This window comes from Chrysochloris asiatica, unplaced genomic scaffold (assembly GCF_000296735.1).
Source record: "Chrysochloris asiatica unplaced genomic scaffold, ChrAsi1.0 scaffold00348, whole genome shotgun sequence".
Classification (NCBI taxonomy): Eukaryota; Metazoa; Chordata; class Mammalia; order Afrosoricida; family Chrysochloridae; genus Chrysochloris; species Chrysochloris asiatica.
In genome coordinates, this window is record NW_006408866.1 from 1,587,245 (window position 1) to 1,608,452 (window position 21,208).

The 21,208-nt window shown below is 43.1% G+C and overlaps 1 protein-coding gene across 1 annotated transcript in view; it reads left to right on the forward strand.

The window, feature by feature from the left end:
- LOC102814688 (acyl-coenzyme A synthetase ACSM5, mitochondrial-like) overlaps positions 1-16,784 on the forward strand; it is a 22,912-nt gene extending 6,128 nt beyond the window's left edge. The window contains 11 exon segments of the mRNA XM_006875962.1: positions 933-1,076; positions 5,415-5,568; positions 7,157-7,236; positions 8,822-8,945; positions 10,470-10,550; positions 10,701-10,802; positions 12,304-12,431; positions 12,517-12,616; positions 16,259-16,378; positions 16,729-16,744; positions 16,747-16,784. Coding sequence (XP_006876024.1) covers positions 933-1,076; positions 5,415-5,568; positions 7,157-7,236; positions 8,822-8,945; positions 10,470-10,550; positions 10,701-10,802; positions 12,304-12,431; positions 12,517-12,616; positions 16,259-16,378; positions 16,729-16,744; positions 16,747-16,784 — 1,087 coding nt within the window.
- Positions 16,785-21,208: the final 4,424 nt, after the last annotated feature.

Consider the following 21,208-nt stretch of genomic DNA (forward strand, 5'->3'; position numbering starts at 1 on the left):
TCATCTTTCTCCCACGGAACAGCTGGTAGTTTTGAACTGCTGACCTTAAGGTTTGCAGCCCAATTTGTAACCACTACGCTACCAGAGCTCCTTTCAGGTGGAATACAGGGTTGTATTCTTTCAATATACTTGTATGTTGAGCAAATAATCCTAGAAGCTGCATTTATATGAAGAAGAATGTGGCATCGAGACTGGAGGAAGACTTGTTAACAACCTACAATATGCAGATGATGCAGCCTTGCTTGCTGAAAGTGAAGAGGACTTAAAATACTTACTGATGAAGATCAAAGACCACAACCTTCAATATGGACTGCATCTCAATGTAAAGAAAACAAAACTCCTCACAAGTGGACCATAATAAATAACATCAAGATAAATGGAAAAAAGATTGATGTTGTCAAAGACTTCATTTTACAAAGATCAATCATCAACACTCATGAAAGCAGTGGTCAAGAAATCAAACAACATATTGCATTAGGCAAATCTGCTGCACAAGACCTCTTTAGAGTGTTCAAGAGCAAAGAGGTCAGTTTGAGGACTAAGGTGTGCCTGACCCAAACTATGATAGTATTTTCAATAACCTCATATGCATGTGAAAGTTGGACAATGAATTACGACCACAGAAGGATTGATGCATTTGAGTTATGGTGTTATGGTGTTGGAGGAGAATATTAAAAGTACTATGGACCGCCAGAAGAACAAAAAAAAAAATCTGTGTTGGAAGAAGCACATCCAGAATGCTCCTAAGCAGCCAAGATGTCCAGACTTTGTCTCTCATACATACTTCAGACATATTATCAGGAGGGACCAGTCCCTGGAGAAGGACATCATGCTTGGTAACGTGGAGGATCAGTGAAAGAGAGGAAGGCGCATAAGGTGACTGCTACTATTTTTATTACAGGTGGTATCACTGGTCATTTTACTTTTTACAGAGAAGCATCCACAGAGCACAACTGCGTGAGGACCAAGAGTAGAGATCCTCTGGCTGTCTACTTCACCAGTGGTACCACTGGGTCCCCCAAGATGGTTGAACATCTGCAGAGCAGCTACAGTCTGGGATTTGTGGCTAGTGGAAGGTATTTGGGGGAAGCTGGCCTGGCAGGTCTCAGACCCAGAAAGTAGCAAGTGAGAACTGGAGGAGTGGGACTGGGGACAGAGTGCTAGGACTTGTGGTCAGAGAGTTAACAAAGATGCTACTCAGGTGGGATGCTGGAGGCGTGGCTTTTACTCTGAATGAGGCCAGAAGCCATGGGATGGTTTTAAACAAAGAAATAACATGATCTGATTTGCATTTTTTAGTTTTTGAAATCTGAGGTTGTAAACATTTATTGGATTGTTGTTGTCCTTAGGTGTCTTTGAGTGACCCATAGTGACCCAATGCACAAAAGTGCAGACTCATAGTGATCCAATGCACAAAAGAACGAAATACCACCCAGTCCTGCACCATTCTCACAATTACTACGCTTGAGCCCATCGCTGCTGCCACTATGCCAATCCATCTCGTTGGGGTCCTCCTCTTTTTTGCTAACCCTCCCTTTAACCAAGTATATTGTCCTTCTCCAGGGATTGGTCCCTGTTGATAACACTTCCAAAGTATGAAAGACAACGCCTCGCTGTCTAAAAGATGTTAAGTAACTAGAACAAAAAACATCAGGCCAACACCCAAAAACCTCTCTTTTCTATTCTTTTTTGGTATCTTATTAGGAATAGTAAACTTAACAGATAGCTGTTAATTCCTGTTGTTGTTGTTAAGTGTTGTTGAGTTGGTTCTCAGTCATAGCAACCCTGTGTAGGGTTTCCAAGGAGTAGCTGGTGGGTTTGAACTGCCAATTTTATGGCTAACAGTCCACAGTGCTTATCCTACAACACCAAACCAGTAGAAGACTATTTTTCTTCTATTCTGAATGTGAAAAGAGAAAATTTTCAGTCCCTAAAAACATTACTGAAATGCCATAATACTCACGGAGCACAAATTTTACATTTTTTAATTATATAAAATTTAAGTGGCCAGTGTACATTCATATGGGCATTAATACAAACATAAATCACTATTACAATCTATCATGCTATCCCTCAAATTCAAAGGATATCTATCTCCACACACACTTATTATATATGTCGTTATTGCTAGGTGCCATCGAGTCAGTTCCAACTCATAGTGACCTTATGTATAACAGAACAAAACACAGCCCAGTCCTGTGCCATCCTTACAATCATTGTTAAGCTCAAGCCCATTGCTGCTGCCACTGCCATCTCATTGGGGATCTTCCTCATTTTCACTGATCCTACACTTTACCTGGCATGATGTCCTTCTCCAGGAACTGGGTCCTTCTAATAACACGACTGAAGTATGAGAGATGAAGTCTTACCATGCTAGCTTCTAAGGAACTTTCTGGCTGTATTTCCTCCAACACAGATTTGTTTGTTCTTCTGGCAGTCCGTGGTATTTTTAATCTTCTCCTCCAACACCATAACTCAAATGCATCAACTCTTCTGTGGTCTTCCTTATGCACTGTCCAACTTTCACACGCATGTGAAGCTATTGACATAAGCAAGTATATGCCTCATTCCACATGCTCATCTGAATCTGGTTTGAACCTTTGAGTTCCCTGTCAATGAATTGTTGGAGCAATTTTGAATTAACTTTAGCAAAATTTTACTTGCATGTGATATTAATGGTATTTATTGTCTGATCATTTCCACATTCCATTAAGTCAGCCTTCTTTAAAATGGGCATAATTCTGGACCTCTTCTGATCAGTTGGTCAGGGAGCTTCTTCCAAATTTCTTGGCATAGATGAGTGAATACCTCCAGTGTTGCATCAGTTTGTTGAAAGATTTCAGTTTGTATTCCATCAATTCCCAAAGTCTTGTTATTTGCCAATGCCTTCAATGCACCTTGGACCTTGACTTTTGATCATGTGTGCTCTCTTGAAATGGTTGGAAATCATCCATTTCTTTTTGGTACAGTGACTCTGTGTGTTCCTTCCAGCTTCGTATGGCACTATCTGCATCATTTAATATTTTGCGCATAGAATCCTTCAATATTTCAAATGGAGACTAGATTTTTTTTTTTTTCAGTTCTTTCAGCTTGAGAAATGCTGAGCGTGCTCCACCCTTGTGGTTTTCTAACTTCAGGTCTTTGCACATTTCATTACAATACTTGACTTTGTCTTCTTGAGCTACCTTTGAAATTTTCTGTTCAGCCTTTTCGCTTCCTCCTTTCTTCCACTTGCTTTTGCATCTCTGTGCTGCAGAGCAAGTTTCAGAGTCTCTTCTGATATCCATATAGATTTAGGGAATTCAAATTCCTTTTGGGGAAATACAAAAGAGATATTTAAAATGTCTTTGGGATGCAGTATTGAATTACGGAATGAATTCCAAAAAATTGTAATCAATTTCTATTTGCCATTGTTTTGTTTTGTTTTTCAGATGCTTATATTTATTGAACTATAAGCTCTTTCAAGCAAGACTAATTATTTATTTGTGTATCCCCAATGACAAACTCAGCTACTGTTGTTTGGTGTCATTAAGTTGGGTCAAACTAATAGTGATCCTGCCCACAACAGGATACCCACAATTGTTGTGACCTTTGAGCCCACTGCTACTGCCACTATGTCAGTCCATCTTGTGGGGGTTTTCCTCTTTTTAACTGACCCTGCACTTTTCCAAGCAAGATGCCCTCCTGGGTCTGGTCCCTCCTGACAACATGTTCAAAGTATGAGAGACGAAGTCTCACCATCCTCATTCCTAAAGAGCATTCTGGTGGCATTTCTTCCAAGACAGATTTGTTTGTTCTTCTGGAAGTTCATGGTACATTCACTATTCTTGTCCAACACCATAATTCACAGGCATCGATTCTCTACAGTCATGCTTATTTGTTGTTCAACTACCACAGGCATATAAGAAGATTGAAAATACCCCGTCTTGTGTCAGGTGCACCTTAGTCCTCAAAGTGATGTCTTTGCTCTTTAACACTTTAAATAGCTCTTTTGAAACAGCTGTACCTAACACAATATGTCATTTGATTTCCTGACAACTGCTTCCATGAGTGTTGACTGTGGATCAAAGCAAACTGAAGTCTTTGATAACTTCAATCTTTTCTCCATTTATCATGATATTATTTATTGGCCCAGTTGTGAGGATTTTAGTTTTGTTTACATTGAGGTGAAGTCCATACTGAATCCATCTCTGTTCTTCATCTTTAAGTATTTCAAGTCCTCGTCACTTCCAGAAGGAGTCCTGGTGTGGAGTTGTGTCATTTGTATATGGCAGGTTGTTAAATCTTCCTCCAATCCTGGCACCATGTTCTTCTTCATATAATCCAGCTTCTTGGATTATTTGCTCAGCATAAAGATTGAATAAGTATGGTGAAATTATACAATCCTGATGCACACCTTTCTTGATTTTAAACCATTCAGTCTACCCTTGTTCTGTTCTACATACAGGTTCCTCATGAGCACAATTAAGTGTTCTGGAACACCCATTCATCTCAGTGTTGTCCATAGTTTGTTATGATCCACATGGGTCAAATGCCTTGGCACAGTAAATAAAAGACAAGTTGTTTATCTTTCTGGTATTCTCTGCTTTCAGTCAAGATCCATCTGACATCAGCAACAACTTTGCTTCCATCTCCTCTTCTGAATTCAGCTTGAATTTCTGGCAGCTTCCTGTCCATGTTCTGCTGCAACTGGTTTTGAATTCTCTTTAGCAAAATTTTGCTTGCATGTGATATTCATGATATTGTTCAACAATATCCACATTCCATTGGCTCACATTTCTTAGGAAGAGGCACAAATATGGATCTCTTCCTATCAGTTGGCCAGGTAGTTGTCTTTCAATTTTCTTGATACAGACAAGTGAGCGCCTCCAGTGCTGCATCAGTGTGTTGAAACATTTCAACTGGTATTTAAAATTCAGAATCAAACTCAGAGCAGGTACTAACTGGTACCTGAATAAATGGAGTATACTTATCTCACTTTATTGAGATGAATGCTTCCTACATATCATTCTCACTAGGCTGTAAACTCCTTGAAATCAGGGTGTTTGTCTTTAAATTCTGTACCCAGAGACTAGGACAAAGTTCCTAGAAGATGCTCAAAAATGTTTGTTGGGCAAATGGTTAACTTTATGGTACTTTTCCAGATTTGATTAGGATAAGTGAATACCTATTTGGGTTGTTGTTATCAAGTGCTGTTGAGTCTGTCTGAACTCCTAGGGATCCTGTATGGGGTTTCTGAGGAGGTGGTAGGTTTGAACGGCTGACTTTGTGGTTCGCAGTCCAGTGCATATCTTACAACACCACACTGGGAGTCCACCTATTCTGAGTAGGCCTTCAGTTAACATGGTAGAGAGAGTGGAATTCTTTTTAAACACAGAGGAGTTGCTGAGGATGCTGATTTTATTTCCTGGCAGACGGTGGATGGCCCTGACTGAATCAGACATCTTCTGGAACACAACAGACACTGGCTGGGTGAAGGCGGCCTGGACTCTCTTCTCTGCCTGGCCCAATGGGTCTTGCATCTTTGTCCATGAGCTACCCCGTGTTAATGCCAAAGTTATCCTGAATGTAAGAGACAAAAACCACCATGTGTTGGGTGAAAATGAGTGGGAAATAGATTTTAAGTTTGCAAGAGAAAAGGCAGGAATCATTGCCTAGAAGGCTTGTTTGGTGCTCCCAGGATCTTCCATAATCTGGTTCCTATTCACCTGGTTACCATAACCATTGCCTATGCTCTAGCTAGATCCCCACACATAACACATCTCATGCTTCCAAACCTTTGTATATCTTATCCACAGGGCACTCCCCTTTCCCATTCTCCACTATGCTTCTATCAAAACCATATTTATTTTTCAAAACCTTGGGCAGAATCATAACTTATTCTCTCCAACGTCATGCACTAATGTCCACTCTAAAGCTCCTGACCAGCCTCCCAGGGTCTTCTCACAGAGAGGGAGAACTGATGCCCAGTAAAGACTCACAGGGAGGGAGAACTTCTGCCCTCTGCATTCTAACCACCATGTCTTAAATCTGCCCCTACTATTTGCTTTGAGACAGGCTGGACCACATAACAGTTTGTAGTACAGGCTGTACAATCAGTAAGACTTGGCTTCTGAGCTAGAATCTTCCACTTGTGTCCCTGGGAAAGTTACCTAACTTCTGTTTCGTTATCTGTAAGAAAGCAATAGTTTCTGTTGATAGGGTTGTTTGGAGAATGAAATGAGAATGTATATAAAGTGCTTAGCATAGGGCCTGGTACCCAGTAGATTCTTAACATATCTTCGTTATCAGACTCACATTACTATTCGTGTGGTCTTTCCCAGCCAGTGTCGCCTCCTTCTCCTACTGCCCCAGCTCTGACACTGTGTCTTGGTTATCTATTGCTATATAGTAAATCACCCTACAACTTAGTAGTTTAAGAAACAAATAACCATTGTCTCATAGTTCCTGAGGGTCAGGAATCTAGGGGCAGCTTAGCTGAGTGGTTCTAGCTCATGGTCTCTTATGAGGTTGCAGTTAAAGTGATGGCTTCAGCCTCTTGAAATTCTCCAGGGGCTGGAAGATTTGCCTTAAAAGTTACTCATATGGTTTTTATTGTTGAGGCAATTTGGACTCATGGTGGCTCCGTAGGATTTTCAAGGATCTGACTTTTCAAAAGCAAATTGCCAAGTCTGTCTTCCAAGACATCTCTGGATAGGTTCAAATGCCAGTCCTTCAGCTCATAGTTGAGTGCATAACCCAGGAGCCATGTGGGTTTTAGCAGAGCTCAATGACCACAGCTCAATGACCAGAGGCTGCTGCTCTTCACCTTGTGCACATCAGAGCATGGAAACTTGCTTTCCCCAGAATGGCTGACCAAGCAAGGGAGAGAGAGTGTGTGCACCCAGAACAGTAGCCATAGTCTTTTTATAACCTAATCTCTGATTTGACAGACTATCACCTTGCAGTATGCTATTGGTCACACAGATCAACCTTGGTACAGTGGGGGAGGGGTTGCCACAAGAACATGTAGAGCATGAAGAAGGGTCATCAGGAGTCATTTGGACGCTGCCTACCACACAGAGGTCTCAGTTCCTCTCCTCTGGTGAAGACAACATAAAGACCCAAGCCACCTCAGTGACACTAAACCCAGCTTCCAACCTTTGTTTTTGCTTAGACTCTCTCCCAGTTTCCAATCACTACTCTCTGCTGTGTCCCCACCATCTTTCGGCTGCTTGTGCAAGAGGATTTGACAAGGTACAGTCCATCCATTTAGTGTTCTGGGGGCCTAAGTATGTGAACATATGCCCCAGTGCCCACAGCCTATCTACTCTCTCGTTCCCTCACTCTCTCTCTCTCTCTCACACACACACATTTCCTACACAAACATTCAGGCATACCCACACCTCAATCAAATTCACTTGTGGGCACCTCTTAAGGACAAGTTTCTGATTGGAACTGAATAGATTCAAGATTTTAAGGAGTCTGATATTTCAGTGCTTGAAGTGAGTTGTCTTCTCAGCAAACATCCATGGGCCATCCCGTCAGCAAAGTGTCTGTGACTTATACGAAACTGGAGAAAGTATTGGATAATCATTAGCCACCTATGGAAAGGGACCTGTAACTTGAACTCTAATGTCTGTGGGACCAACAAGCCACGACAGTGGAGGTTCCATCCCCCAGATTCTCCAGCCCTAGACCAGCTCCAGCCAGCCACTCTCAGGGTATATGAATTGGGCACCCAAGAGAAGGAGACTAGAATGTGCATGGTTCCCATCCTGGGTGAAGCCAAAGCAACATCTGGTGGAAAAACATGACTGGTTTCTGGGGTCTGTGGAGCGAGGCTCATCGCTGACTCATCTCCTACCCTTTCCCAAGGCAGGGGCATTTGCCCATCTTCCCTCTTGACACAGATCTGACTAAGAAGGGCCAAGAAATAGGGTTCTTATGTGAGTCTCATGATGAATTCTTCTATAAAGTAAAAATGCATAGCGTTCATTGATCTGTTCCTTTGTATGTCCACATCATGATTTTGACTAAAATCAGGCACTGAGTGATTTATTCAAGGCTGTTGTTGGTGTGTGTTGTTGAGTCAATTTTGACTCATAGAGACCCTGTATGGGGTCTTGGAAGAGCGACTGATGGGTTTGAACAGTCAACCTTGAGGTTAACAATCCAGTGCTTATCCTCCAGTGCCACACCAGGGCTATGTAATTTAGCTAGACCAATTTGATCCAATGGGGGGGGGTTTAAATACGTATTTGTAACCACTGCTTTACCACATGTCGGATATTTGGTTGAACTGAGGGGGAATTTTGCAACATACTTGGAATCTTTACTGAGTTCATTTGTCCAAATTTGGGGTTTTTTAAACGGATATGTTTCATCTTTCCAATTTGTAAATTATATAACTTTTTTAAACAAATCATTTGTTTCCAATTAAATTACTTTGGTTAACACATGTCATGGAGTCCTGGTGTGGCACTGTGAGCTAATGCACCAGACTGCAAAGCTGTTTGAACTGCAAGGACGGTGGTTCAAGCACACCAGCTGCTCCTTGAAAACCCTGTACAGGGTCGCTATGGGTCAGAATCGACTCAACATCATTTAACAACAACCCATGTCTTGTTAAAGCTGATTATGAGGTTCTACTTTTATTGCAACCTCATGTAGGACCGGTTTTGTTGAAGTGATCTGTCCTTGGGAAGAGATGATAAAACATGGACACTGTACTTCTAATACTTGGTGGAGGGCCTGGTACCTGGGCCAGGGCAGCAGTGTTGGGGGACAGGATAGGGTGGGGATCTTGGTGTGGGTGGCCTGATTTTCCCGACCACCAAAGATGCCAGTTTCCGAGTCTGAGACACTGTTTGACTGGAGGAGAGTTCCTGAATCCTGACGTGAGGGAAAAGTGGAAGAGCCAGACAGGCCTGGAACTGCATGAAGGTTACGGCCAATCAGAAACAGTAAGTGCTGAGGGGCCAGGCACCCTGCCCAGGTCTCCCCACCTGATGCCAGCCAGCAAGCACAACCCCCTAGCTGGTAGCGCCCACAGGGAGAAAGTGAGGAGGACACGCTGTTGGTTCTTCTGTCATTTTGATTTAAAGAAGTAAATTACAGATCTTAGACCCCCCTATTGTCCTGGTATGGCACTGTGGGATAACACGCTGGACCACAAGAGTGGTTTGAACTGCAAGGTCAGTTCAAAGTCTGAGCGGACAAGATGGCACTTAGGGTGACGCTGTAGGGTGAAGCGCAGGACCTTAAGGTTGGTTTGAACCACCAGGTCAGTGGTTTAAACTCACCAGCTGCTCCTCAGGAGCCCCACACAGGGCTGCTATGAGTTGGAACTGACTGGATGGCACTTAACAACAACAACATTGTTCCCAGTTGCCATCGAGTCCACTCTGAGTCATGGTGACCCCATGTTCTTAGAGTAGAGCTGTGCTCCATAGGCTTTTCAAGGCTGCCATTTTTCAGAAGCAGATTGTTAGGCCCTCTGGGAGGCTTTGAACCCTGAACTTTGTGGCTAATACTCAAGCACTTAACCATATGTGCTACCCAGCAGGTCCTATATGCTGCTACATGAAAATATTCTTGAGAAATGAAAGCCTGAAAAGTTCAGGAGTTCGCTGTCTCTGAATTGGTTACACTTCAGAGCCTCCCAAGATTTGAGGTAGAGAACATGGGTATATGCTGCCAGGAGAGGGGCCCCTCGGAGAACAGTTGAAGGTATGGGATTGGAAAGTCATGAAGCCTAAAGCCTATCATTGCTTTTTTCACAAAAATACATCATTGCCTGCAAACCAACTCTCTTGGTCCAGGGGGCTATTTATCTCCAGTGGAACAGATGATGTCTGTCTGTGGCCAGAGTCCTAACAGGGTACCCCGCAGCCATCCAGGTAGAGATCTGAGGATCAGCTGAGTCTTTGGCTTAATGACAAGCTAAGTTTGTTACTTGTGGGCGCCCTCATCCCTATTGTTGTTAAGTGCCGTTGAGTTGGTTCCAACTTATAGCAACCCTGTCTAGGGTTTCCAAGGAGTGGCTGGTGGGTTTGAACCTCCAATTTTGCAGGTAGAAGTCCAGTGTTTATTCTATAATTCCACACCAGAACTCTCTTCCCATCTCCTGCCCTCATCAGAGTCCTCAATAAATGTTTGTTGATTGTGGAAAGAAAAAGAGAAGGATGAGAAAAAAGTAAGGAATGAGAAAAAGAAGAGAGAAAGGAATGAGGAAGTCAATGAAAGGAAAGAGGGCGAAGATAGTGGAAGGAAGAGGGAGAGAGAATGGGAGGGGCAAGGGAAGGAAGACAGTTGGAAAGAAAGTTAAAAAAGGAGGAAAGGCAAAAAGAGGGAAGAGAGGAAAGGAAAAGAAGGGAGTTAAGGACAAAAGACAAGCGGGAGAGAGAAGAGTAGGAGGCAAGCCCAGAGCAGCAGGCCTGGGAACGGAGGGAGTAGAGCTCCTCCTAATCGGTATTGTTTCTCTCCAGGTTGTCATCTGTGCCAATACAAAAGGCATGGAAATCAAATCTGGATCCATGGGGAAAGCATCTCCACCTTACGACGTGCAGGTAGGCAGCGTCTCCCAGATAGTAGCGGCAAGGCTTGTTTTGAACAAAAGTACGTCACATGCCCCTGGGTTCACCACACCAGGCTCAGCTGATGGGATGGCCTGACTGTACAGACTTCCAGACACTCTCCCTCCATGATCTTTCTGCCAGATTGTGGATGACAAGGGCAATGTCCTGCCTCCAGGAGAAGAGGGGGATGTTGCGGTTCGTATCAGACCCAGCCGGCCCTTCTGTTTCTTCAATTGCTATTTGGTAAGCGGCAGGTAATGGCCATTCTCAGACACATGACTGTGTGCGAAGACTGCATGCCACACTTTATAAACCTCCTTACAGTAACTACATAAGGAAAAGGAAGTCAGAAAGATATAAAGTGACTTATCCAATGTCACACAACTAGTATCTGCAGTAAGCAGGATTTAAACCTGGATGTCTGAGAGGGTATCTGGTGGTGCAAATTGTTTATACTCGTTAAATAACTTAAATGAGTCCTGGTGTGGCACCATAGGCTAATGCACTGAACTGCAAGGTTGGTTTGAACTGCAAAGTTAGCAGTTCAAATTCACTAGCTGCTGCTCAGAAACCCTATACAGGGTCTCTATGAGTTGGAACCAACTCAGTGGCACTTAACAACAACTAAAACTTAAATGGAGAATGTGGTGGCTCCATCCGATAAGCACTGGAATTCAAACCACAAGGTCTGCAGTTTGAGCCTACCAGCCACTCCACCAGACAAAGATGAAACTTTCTGCTCCTGCAAAGATCTGAAACCTTGGAAACCCTATATAGGGTCACTATGCATTGGAACGGACTCAATGGCGCTTAACGACAACAACAAATAACCTGTATAGACTTTCCAGTGAGCAGCTGGTGAGCTTGAACTGCCGACCTTGTGGTTCAAATCGGCCTTGCAGTCCAGCGTGTTAACCCACAGCACCACCTAGGACTCCAACATAAAGGTTAGTGGTTCAAAATTGCCCAGCAGTGTCACGGGTCTGCTTCCCTGTGGCGTTCTCTATAGCACACGGGGTCACCGTGAGTTGGGTTTTGGTATCTGAGAGTACAAACATGACAAACGAAGACAACTGTAGTACTTCAATAATGAGAAAATTGAGATTCACATAATAAGAGAAGAAAAGTGACTTATCAAAGGTCAAACCACAGTTCTCTGCTAGAGCCTACCGAGTTCTTAGGATTGTTTTTGAGTGTCATGTGGCTGTAGCTTTGCTGGCAGGGTTTGTGCGCTGAGCTTCTAGTCCTAATTTCTTTTAGAATCCAATCATTTCTTCTCCCTTACACTCACCTTGGCTAATGTTTGTGAATCCTTTAGAAATCAGAGTTTGATGTTTTATTCTTCCCTCCTCACAACAATGGGTTTTTGAGCTCTCCCCTTCCTTTCTATCTTTAGTGATTTCAGACAGTGAAGAGTCTCAGTGTGTCCTTTTAGCCAAGAAACAGGGCCAGAAATCCTGTGCCCACTTTCTCTCATTCATCTCTGCTTCTTGGATCCTTTGGAGAGATGCTAGTTCGTGAATCCTGTAGTTATTTCTCCAGCAGCTTTCTTCCAATTAAAGTAGGGGAGAGAAACAAATTCACCTAGTCACTGGTGTCCCATACCCAAGGGGGAATTCTGGCCAGCTGGGACTTTGGGAAATGCTGGACTTTCTGGAGAGGACTGTTTCTGGTTGACTTAGTCAATTCTTGGCCTGAATGGCTTTGCTCAGATGACCCTTCCTGGAATTTCTTTGCCTTTTAGGACAATCCTGAAAAGACAGCTGCCTCCGAAAGAGGGAACTTTTACATCACTGGGGACCGAGCCCACATGGACGAGGATGGATACTTTTGGTTCAAAGGAAGAAATGATGACGTGATCAATTCTTCAGGGTCAACCTCTCTGCTCTTTCTCCCTTCCTCTGGAGACTTGTGGGTGGTGGGAGGGGGAACTAGAAGAAATTGTTTTTTCTTCTAGCTACCGGATTGGTCCTGTGGAAGTAGAGAGTGCCCTTGCTGAGCACCAGGCTGTCCTGGAGGCCGCTGTGGTCAGCAGTCCTGACCCTATCAGGGGAGAGGTAACTAGTGCAGCCAACAGCAGCCCTCATGGTTCTATACCCACTAGCAAGAGGCAGGTACAGATTCCCCAATAGCTCACCTCCACTCAGGTACCATGAAGTGGGAAATGGTACCCTCAGACACACAGCCCTATTGCTTATGCATTAGCCTCATATCTTTGGAGATACAAACACTCTTGGGAGGGACAGAATTGGCAGACACTGAGACTTTGGAGTTCAGTGGATCCAGAGCTGGATCTGGAAGAGGCTGGCTGTAGGGCAGGAGATCTGGGCAGCAAGTACAAACTCTGTCGTCGTCCCGTTCAATAGAAGGCCGTTTCCCTCTTGCAGGTGAGGCCATGGGCAGCATGCCAGCCACAGTTCCTGCGGGCTCTTAGCCAATTTGAGGGATGACCAAATAAGTATCCAAAGTGATCGTGACATACCAGAAAGATGCGCCAAAGTTAATAAACTGGCCTTTCACAGGAGAAGTGTGAACTCTTTCCTGTGGGTCCCAGAACAGGAGAAGCCAGCCTAGAGCCTATGTACTTTTCATTGGCTATCAATCCAGTATGATGCCAAAGTCTCATGTGGTTACCTTTAAAAAGGTCTTCCCACACCAAGCTGCCTCCGTAGAAGCAGTGTGTCCACAGAAGTGATTCTCGAAACATGACATAGGACTTCCCCACAGCTGCATCATCCTGGGTTCTGGTTTAAATACAGATTTCCAGGACTCAAGTTAGACGTTCTGAACCAGAGTGACTGGGGCTCCAGCCTGGAAATCTGTACTGTGACCAGCACTTCCCACCACCATCCACCACCACTGCCAAGTGACTTTGATGGCCACTAAAGAGTCTTGGTGTGGTGCTGTGGGTTAATGTGCTGGACTGCAAGGTTGGTTTGAACCGTGAGGTCAATGGTTCAAGCTCACCAGCCACTCCTTGGAAACCCTATACAGGGTCACTATGAGTTAGTACTGACCCGAAGGCACTTAACAACAACAACAAAGTAGAATGTGGACTCCTGATGTGGCACTATAGGGTCAGCAATGGACTACGAACCATAATTTTGGCAGTTCAAACCCACCAGCTGCTCCTTGGAAACCCTATACAAAGTTGCTATGAGTCAGAACCAACTCAATGGCACTTAACAACACAACAATATAGAACGAGAGAGATGAGAGTCCTATCTGCATTATACAAATTATAAGTGGAGAATTATACCTAGTTCTGCATGTCACAAAGTAACTGGGGCTTTGACATACTCAAAGTCAATCCATATGTAGTGCTTACAAAAGAATATCACACAGAGAATGTTTAGTTAAAATGGTAACAGATCTTCTGGATATGAAATGATAACGAGATTCTCATCTTGGGAGGCATGAAAAGACACTGAAGTGACCATGGACCAGGACACATTGTTAACAGAGTTGTATGCTGGTGTGGTTTGTTAGCCTGAGAGGCTGGCCAAGAGACCTTCCAGTCTCATAAGAATATGGGCAAAATATTGAATGATGAACGAAGCATCAAAAGAAGATGGAAGGAATACACAGAGTCACTGTACCAAAAAGAGATGCTCAATGTTTAGCCATTTCAAAGATAACATATAATCAAGAAGGCCAAGCTGCACTGAAGGCCTTAGTGAAAGACAAGGTTCAGGAATTGACTGAATACAAATGGAAATCTTTCAACAAACTGGGACAGCACAGGAGGCACTCACTCATCTCTGCCAAGAAATTCAGAAGACAGCTACCTGGCCAACTGATTGGAAGAGACCCATATTTGTGCCCATTCCCAAAAGAGGTGACCCAACAGACTGTGGAAATCATCAAATAATATCATTTATATCACACAGAAGTAACATTTTGCTGAATATAATTTTTAATTATCTGCAACAGGAACTGACAGAAACAAAGGCTAGATTCAGAAGAGGATTTGGAAATGGAGATATCACTGCTAATTTCAGATGGGTCTTGGCTGAAAGCAGAGAATACCAGAAGATATTTCTTTGTGCTTTATTATAGCAAATTATGGATAGCAATGGGAAGAATGGGTATTCCAAGCACTTAATTGTGTTCATGAGGAACTTGTACATAGACCAAGAGGCAGTCATTAAAACAAAACAAGGGACACTGAATAGTTTAAACTTAGGAAAGGTGTGTGCCAGGGTTGTATCCTTTTACCATACTTGCTCAATCTGTATGCTGAGCAAATAATCTGAGAAGATGAACTACATGAAAAAACACGGCATTGGGGGAAGAATCATTAACAACCTGCGATATGCAGATGATATTACCTTGCTTGTTGAAAGCAAAGAGGACTTAAAATACTTACTGATGAAGATGAATGACCACAGCTCTCCATATGGATTACACCTCAGTGTAAAACAAAAATTACACCTCAATGTAAAACAAAAATCCTCACCACTGGACCAATAAATAACATCATGATAAATGGGAAAAAACACTGATGTTGTCAAGACTTCATTTTGCTTGAATCCAGTCAACATTCATGGAAGTAGAGGTCATGAAATCAAACAAACTCATTGCATTAGGCAAATCTGCTACAAAAGACCTCTTTAAAGTCTTAACAAACAAAGGTGTCAGATTAAGGACTAAGGTGCGCCTGATCCAAGCCATGGTATTTTCAATCACCTCACATGCATGTGAAAAGTTGGACAATGAATAAGGAAGATCATAGAAGAACTGATGCATTTGAGTTATGGTGTTGGAGGAGAATATTAAAAATACCATGGCCTGTCAAAAGAACAAACAAACTTATGTTGGAAGAAGTACAGCCAGAATGCTTCTTGGAAGCCAGACTTTAACTCTCATACTTTGGGCATAAAATCAGGAAGGACCAGTGCCTGGAGAAGAACATCATGCTTGGAAAAGTGGCGGGTCTGTGAAAAAGAGGAAGCCCCTCAATGAGATGGATTAACATAGTGGCAGCAACAATGGTCCAAAGGGAGCAGCTGTGAGGATTACAAGACAAAGCAGTGTTTCGTTCCGTTGTACAAGGGTTCTATGAGTTGAAAGTGACTCAGTGAGAATTAAAGGCACCATCAATATTCTTACAAGAACTTACCAGAAGCTGACTTTGAGACTCTTTCCCCTTGTTGGCAGGCAGGAAGCAGTCTTCAGGAAAGGAGAAGCCAGAAAGAGCCAAGATGCAGAATGTCTCTCAGAGTGCCTGGAATACAAATGGTACCAATTAATGTTTACAGATTGCAAACATTCCTGTACTCAGTGCCAGAAAGGCCCACTTCACCTTGCAAGTGGTCTGAGTTTGTGTTTTTGTTTTTCCATCCTTCCTTTTGTAAACCATGCCTGTCTGCTTTCCTCATCAGACAAATCTGAAATAATTGTTCCTAAGGAATTGGTGAAGTTCCGCTCTTCAAAGGGTTTACATTTTAAGAGAGGCATGGTATCATTTCAGGTGTGGGGAATAGTTTGTGAACTAGATAAAGAGCTAGTATCATTCCTCAAAAGCTATCATTGAACCTGGAAAGTCAAGCAACAGAGAAATGCATGTTTTTCATTTCATTCATTGGGCCTGAAGAACAGATAGAACGTTCCTGTGGAACTAGTAAATCTAGCTTCAGGGGGAAAGCTTTATCCTACAAGGTCTGATCCTTCTGTCCTTTTCTATTCTGCTGCTGAAGGTCGTAAAGGCATTTATAGTCCTTTCTCCAGCCTACTCCTCTTGGGATCAGAAGGAACTAACCCAGGAACTCCAGGAGCACGTGAAAAGGCTGACAGCTCCATACAAGTATCCCAGGAAGGTAAATATCCGGCATAAGAAAATGGGAAAACAAATCTGCTCATACCACCTAGGTACCAAGCCAAGACCCTGTGTCAGTCAGTCACTGAGGAGGTGGAGATACATATAATCCTCGCTTTCTCTTCCTGGACCCTGCCTGGAAGTGACCCTTAAATCAGATTTAAGAGGTTGGTGCAGAACTTCTGTTGGCAAGGTCATGTCCTCCAAGCTTTAGTGTTGTGATGGTTGTTATATGGAGATAATCATACATTGTAGAGTCTTTCTAGTGAGGTGGCAGAGGGATCTGATTCTTCCCAAAACAAGTTTTTATCAGAAATGATCATTTCAGGGTTTTCCTTTTTTGGTCACTAGGTGGCCTTTGTTTCAGAATTGCCAAAGACGGTTTCTGGAAAGATTCAAAGGAGTAAATTGAGGCATCAAGAGTGGGAGAGATGAGGTGCAACCTGAGGAAGGCCTCAGAAGTTTCCAAGAGGAACTGGTGGGATCACTGGTTGGACCCCTGCATGAAGCATCAGCCTCCCGAGCCTATGGCCATCAAGACTTTCAGCTCCCACATGGGCATCTCCAGAATCAGTGTATGGTCCTGGAATAAGCAGAAGAAAATTCCTGACCCAGAGTTCATGACCACATATAGTCTAGAAAATACTTGTTGGCTTGATATCGCCTCTATCTTGAGGCATGTTGAGCATGTGCCCACTGGTCTTACCTACTAAGACCTCCCTCCTGTCCCGCCAATGGGCAGTCCACTGTAACTGCTGACACTTGAAGTCTTATTCATCATTAGTAGGAGTGTAACAGCTGGGTCTGTTTGATAGTGCCATTTGGTAATATCATCCAGGACTGTGCTCATACCCTTTAGCATGGACTGCCAAGAGAACGAACAAGTCTGTGTTGGAAGAAGTATAGCCACAATGCTCCTTGAAAGCACCCATTTTAGGAAACAATTACAGATAAAGGATTCAAGATGCAGAACATATAGGAGGCATAAAGCTTTTCACTGCACCATTGTTTAAAACTTTGAAAAAAGGGGGGAGGGGAATGATTTAACTAAATTGTTAATTAACATGTGACCCTTAAAAATATTCTAGGGGAATTTTTTATCTCTTGGGAAAAGCATAAACTATATTAATTCTTCAAATCATATGAGAAATACTATACACATACTGGAGAACCACAACTCTGGTTAATAGGGGAAAAAAACCTGACTATAGCTGGATAAAAGACTGGAAGGCTGTACAGCTAAATGTTAATTGTTGTTGTTGTTAAGTGCCATTGAGTCGACTCCTACTCATAGCAACCCTATATAGGGTTTCCAAGGAGCGATTGGTGAGTTTGAACCGCTGAACTTATGGTTCAAAGCTACCTTGAAGTTCAGTGCTTTATCCCACAGCACCACACCAGGTCTCCAAAACCATGGAGAGATGCCACAAAGTAGGTGGCAGTGCCTTATCCATAACCATGTTGTAAGGTCCAAGGGCCTCATCCATCCTTGCCAAGGGGAGTGTTAACCTTCTTTCTTTTAATACAGCATGTTAGTTGAGTAATAATTTCCCCTAGGATTGTCGAGGGAGAAAAGTTACTAGGGTTTTTTGTTTTGTTTTTCCTGTTCATTTCTGTCATCTAAATTTTCTTAGTAAGTATAGATAACTATTTTAATGAAACCAAATACGGCAAATAAACTATCCTCTCAAACTACCCTCTGCCTCATGTCTAGTTCTTCCTCCACTTATCAACACATTGCCCTCAAATGTGAGTATATTATGTCTTAACCATGAAAGACTCAGGACCTGACCCTGATCCAAGGACCTGAAACTTGACCAGCCCTGTGTAGGAGAAACAGATGGAAATTCAGGGAGACTCAGATCTGTTTAGCCAACCCTAGCACCTCCATTCACTCACCAGTAAATAGGGATTGAGCTCTGTGCTGGACTCTGGGAATACAATGAGCAGAAACCAGCCCAGTCCTCACCCTGATGTCCTCACTCTAGTCCTCACCTATGGAGAGGTTAACATTATTTATCAAAATATAACACAACTAACAACAACCCACTAGAAAGGACAAGAAGACCAGCCTGGAATAGCTAGAATGACAGAAGATACATCTTCAAAGAAAGATCATCAGGAAAAACTCAAAACAAAAATGGCAGTATAACTGGCTACTACAAGAATAAGAAAGTTGTTCACCAGGAAGCCATCAAGGCAAGCAATCAAGTTCCTTCAGGACAAACTCCTTTCTAAGACTGAAACTCAAAGGAAACACGTGAGCCAGCATGTAAGTTTTCTGGAAACCATGTTGGTCTACTGGTGAGTGGAAGAGGAGGAAAGGCAGCAGTGAAGAAATGGGCTGAGTTAAACCACAGTCCATTGACTCCCATTGACCTGGAGATGAGAGAGAGAAGAGGAAGGGGTGGTTGGTCCAAAGTGTGGTAAGACCTGGGACTCCTGAGCCCATGGACAAGGACAGAGCCATGGAGGGCTAGAGCTGAGAGTGAAGCATCCAGCTGATATCAAGTGAGAGGAGGTGTACAAGAACACTGAAACTTGCAGATAGTACCCATTTGACCTAGCCTTGATAATCAGAACTCGACTAGAGGAAGATAAAAAAAAGAAAGAAAGAAAAGAACAAAATAATTTTCTATAAAGGAAATGAGGGCAAATTGCTACAATTTGATGAATTTGACCTATACTCATGGGGGTAGTAACCTAAATACCAACAGAGAGGGAAGGAGTCGTCACATCAAGTATCAATGCTACCCCCTCTATACACAGGGCAGATAGAGATGGACAACTTAGATATTGGCTACCTAAAATGAAGGGGCGATAAAGGCATGAAGTGACTGGCTTACAAGATTTCAAGGGGAAGTTTAGTTTAATAGTGTGGGGGGGAAGAAAGAGTCCCCACTGAATAGTTTTCATCTTGTCTAGATGAGTCTGGTTAAAAGAGATGGGGATAAGATTCCCATGATTCAATAGTGAGTAATTATTACCATGACTAATTGAGACTGTCACAATTGTAAAGGTAGAAGTTTTTAAACAAAAACGGAGGAGTAGTTAATTTTATAGTCCAGAATCAAAAGACCCTAGGACCATCTAGGGAGAAGAGCACAAGCGGAATGTGAGACCTTATCCAGAGAAGCAGTTGATACCAGAGATGAAGGCAGAGATGGGGACATGAAGAGAGGGAGCGGCTGAGGACTCTAGATTCATGGGAAGAGAGGGACTAAGAGATGGCAGCCAGGAGGCAGACTTGCAGACTATACCCTTTGGTGGTGTAAATTATTATATATGCCTGAGTGTTGTTATTTTTTGTTGTTGTTTTTTAAAGTGCTAAAGTGAATAGAGAGAAATACTGTTAACTGATGGTACATGGAGGGGATTGTATTCACTGTAATGATACAAGGTGTATGATTTGTTGAATATAAAACTGATGGTCTGCCCTGTAAACTTGCATTCAATCCATCATAAAAACCTTGAAAAAAAATAACACAACTAAATGCACAACTGTGATAAACACCATGAAGGAAAAAATATAATCAAACTACATACAGGTCTGTGGATGCTGATCAAGGCTGTGGGGCTCAGTGTTTCAAGGGAGGGTTCCCTAAGGAAGTCCCACGTAAGCTAGCATCGCAGGAAATGAGTAAGGAAACTAAGAGAAGTGATAGGGGACAAGTTTTCTGGATGAAGGCTCCAGCATGTGGAGGCTGAGAGGTAGGAAGAGAATGTGGATTTGCAGTCCTAAGAACAGCTCACACTCACAAACCACCAGCTAAGTCAAGACTCAGCTCTGGATATTTTAACTCTCCACCACTCATTTCACAGATGGGAACAGAAAGGGTAAGCAATTACTAAAATTAACACAAGAGCTCTGGTAACATAGGGTTTACGAGTAGGGCTGCTAACCTCAATGTCAACAGTTCGAAACTACCAGTTGTTCTGTGGGAAAAGATGAGGCTTTCTGCTCCCGTAAAGATTTACAAGCCTCAATAGCCAAAAGCATCACCATAGAAAGCTTGTAAGTCCATCTTCTGCCTATAACTGATTGGAATACCTAAAATGGGGCTACAACATGCCCAGTGAAGGAGGCTTCCTGCGGCGCCTCTGCAATACAGAAGACTATAGGTGGAAACCTGAACCACATCCAGATCTCCAGAGATGGGAAATTCTCACTTGAAAGGACAAGCAGATCAACCTGGAGTGGCTAGAAGAACAGAAGATACTTCTTCAAAGAAAGACCTACAGGAAAAATATAAAACAACATAGGCAGATATTCAGAAAAGGACGTGGAAAGAGGGTTAGTGTCAGGTGAGCATTGGCTGAAAGCAGAGAATCCTTGAAAGACGTTTATTGTTGTTGTTAAGTGCCATCAAGTCACTTCAGCCTTATAGCGAGCCTGTATAGGGTTTTTGAGACTAAATCTTTGTGGAGCAGATAAACCTCCACATGCAAAGTGGCTGGTGAGATCAACCCGCTGGCTTTGTGGTTCGTAGTCCAGTGTTTATTGTATGGAGCTACTGTGTTCCCAATATTACTTTTCATTGGTCCAGGCACTGCCAGGATGTTTACTTGTGTTTTATTGACTATGCAAAGGCATACGGCCAAACTACGGATAACACTGGCAACAATGGGAATTCCAGACTACTTCATTGTGATCAAGAGAACTGGTACACAGACCAAGAGAAAGTCATTTGATCCTGGGCCCAGAGTCAGTGGCGTGGCCACGGAGGACTCAAGTGGAGAATGGAGCTGCCGGCTGATGGGAAGAGAGGGCATGTGCACAAGAACACCCACACGGGCAGATGGTACCCACGTGACCTGAACGGGATGACTG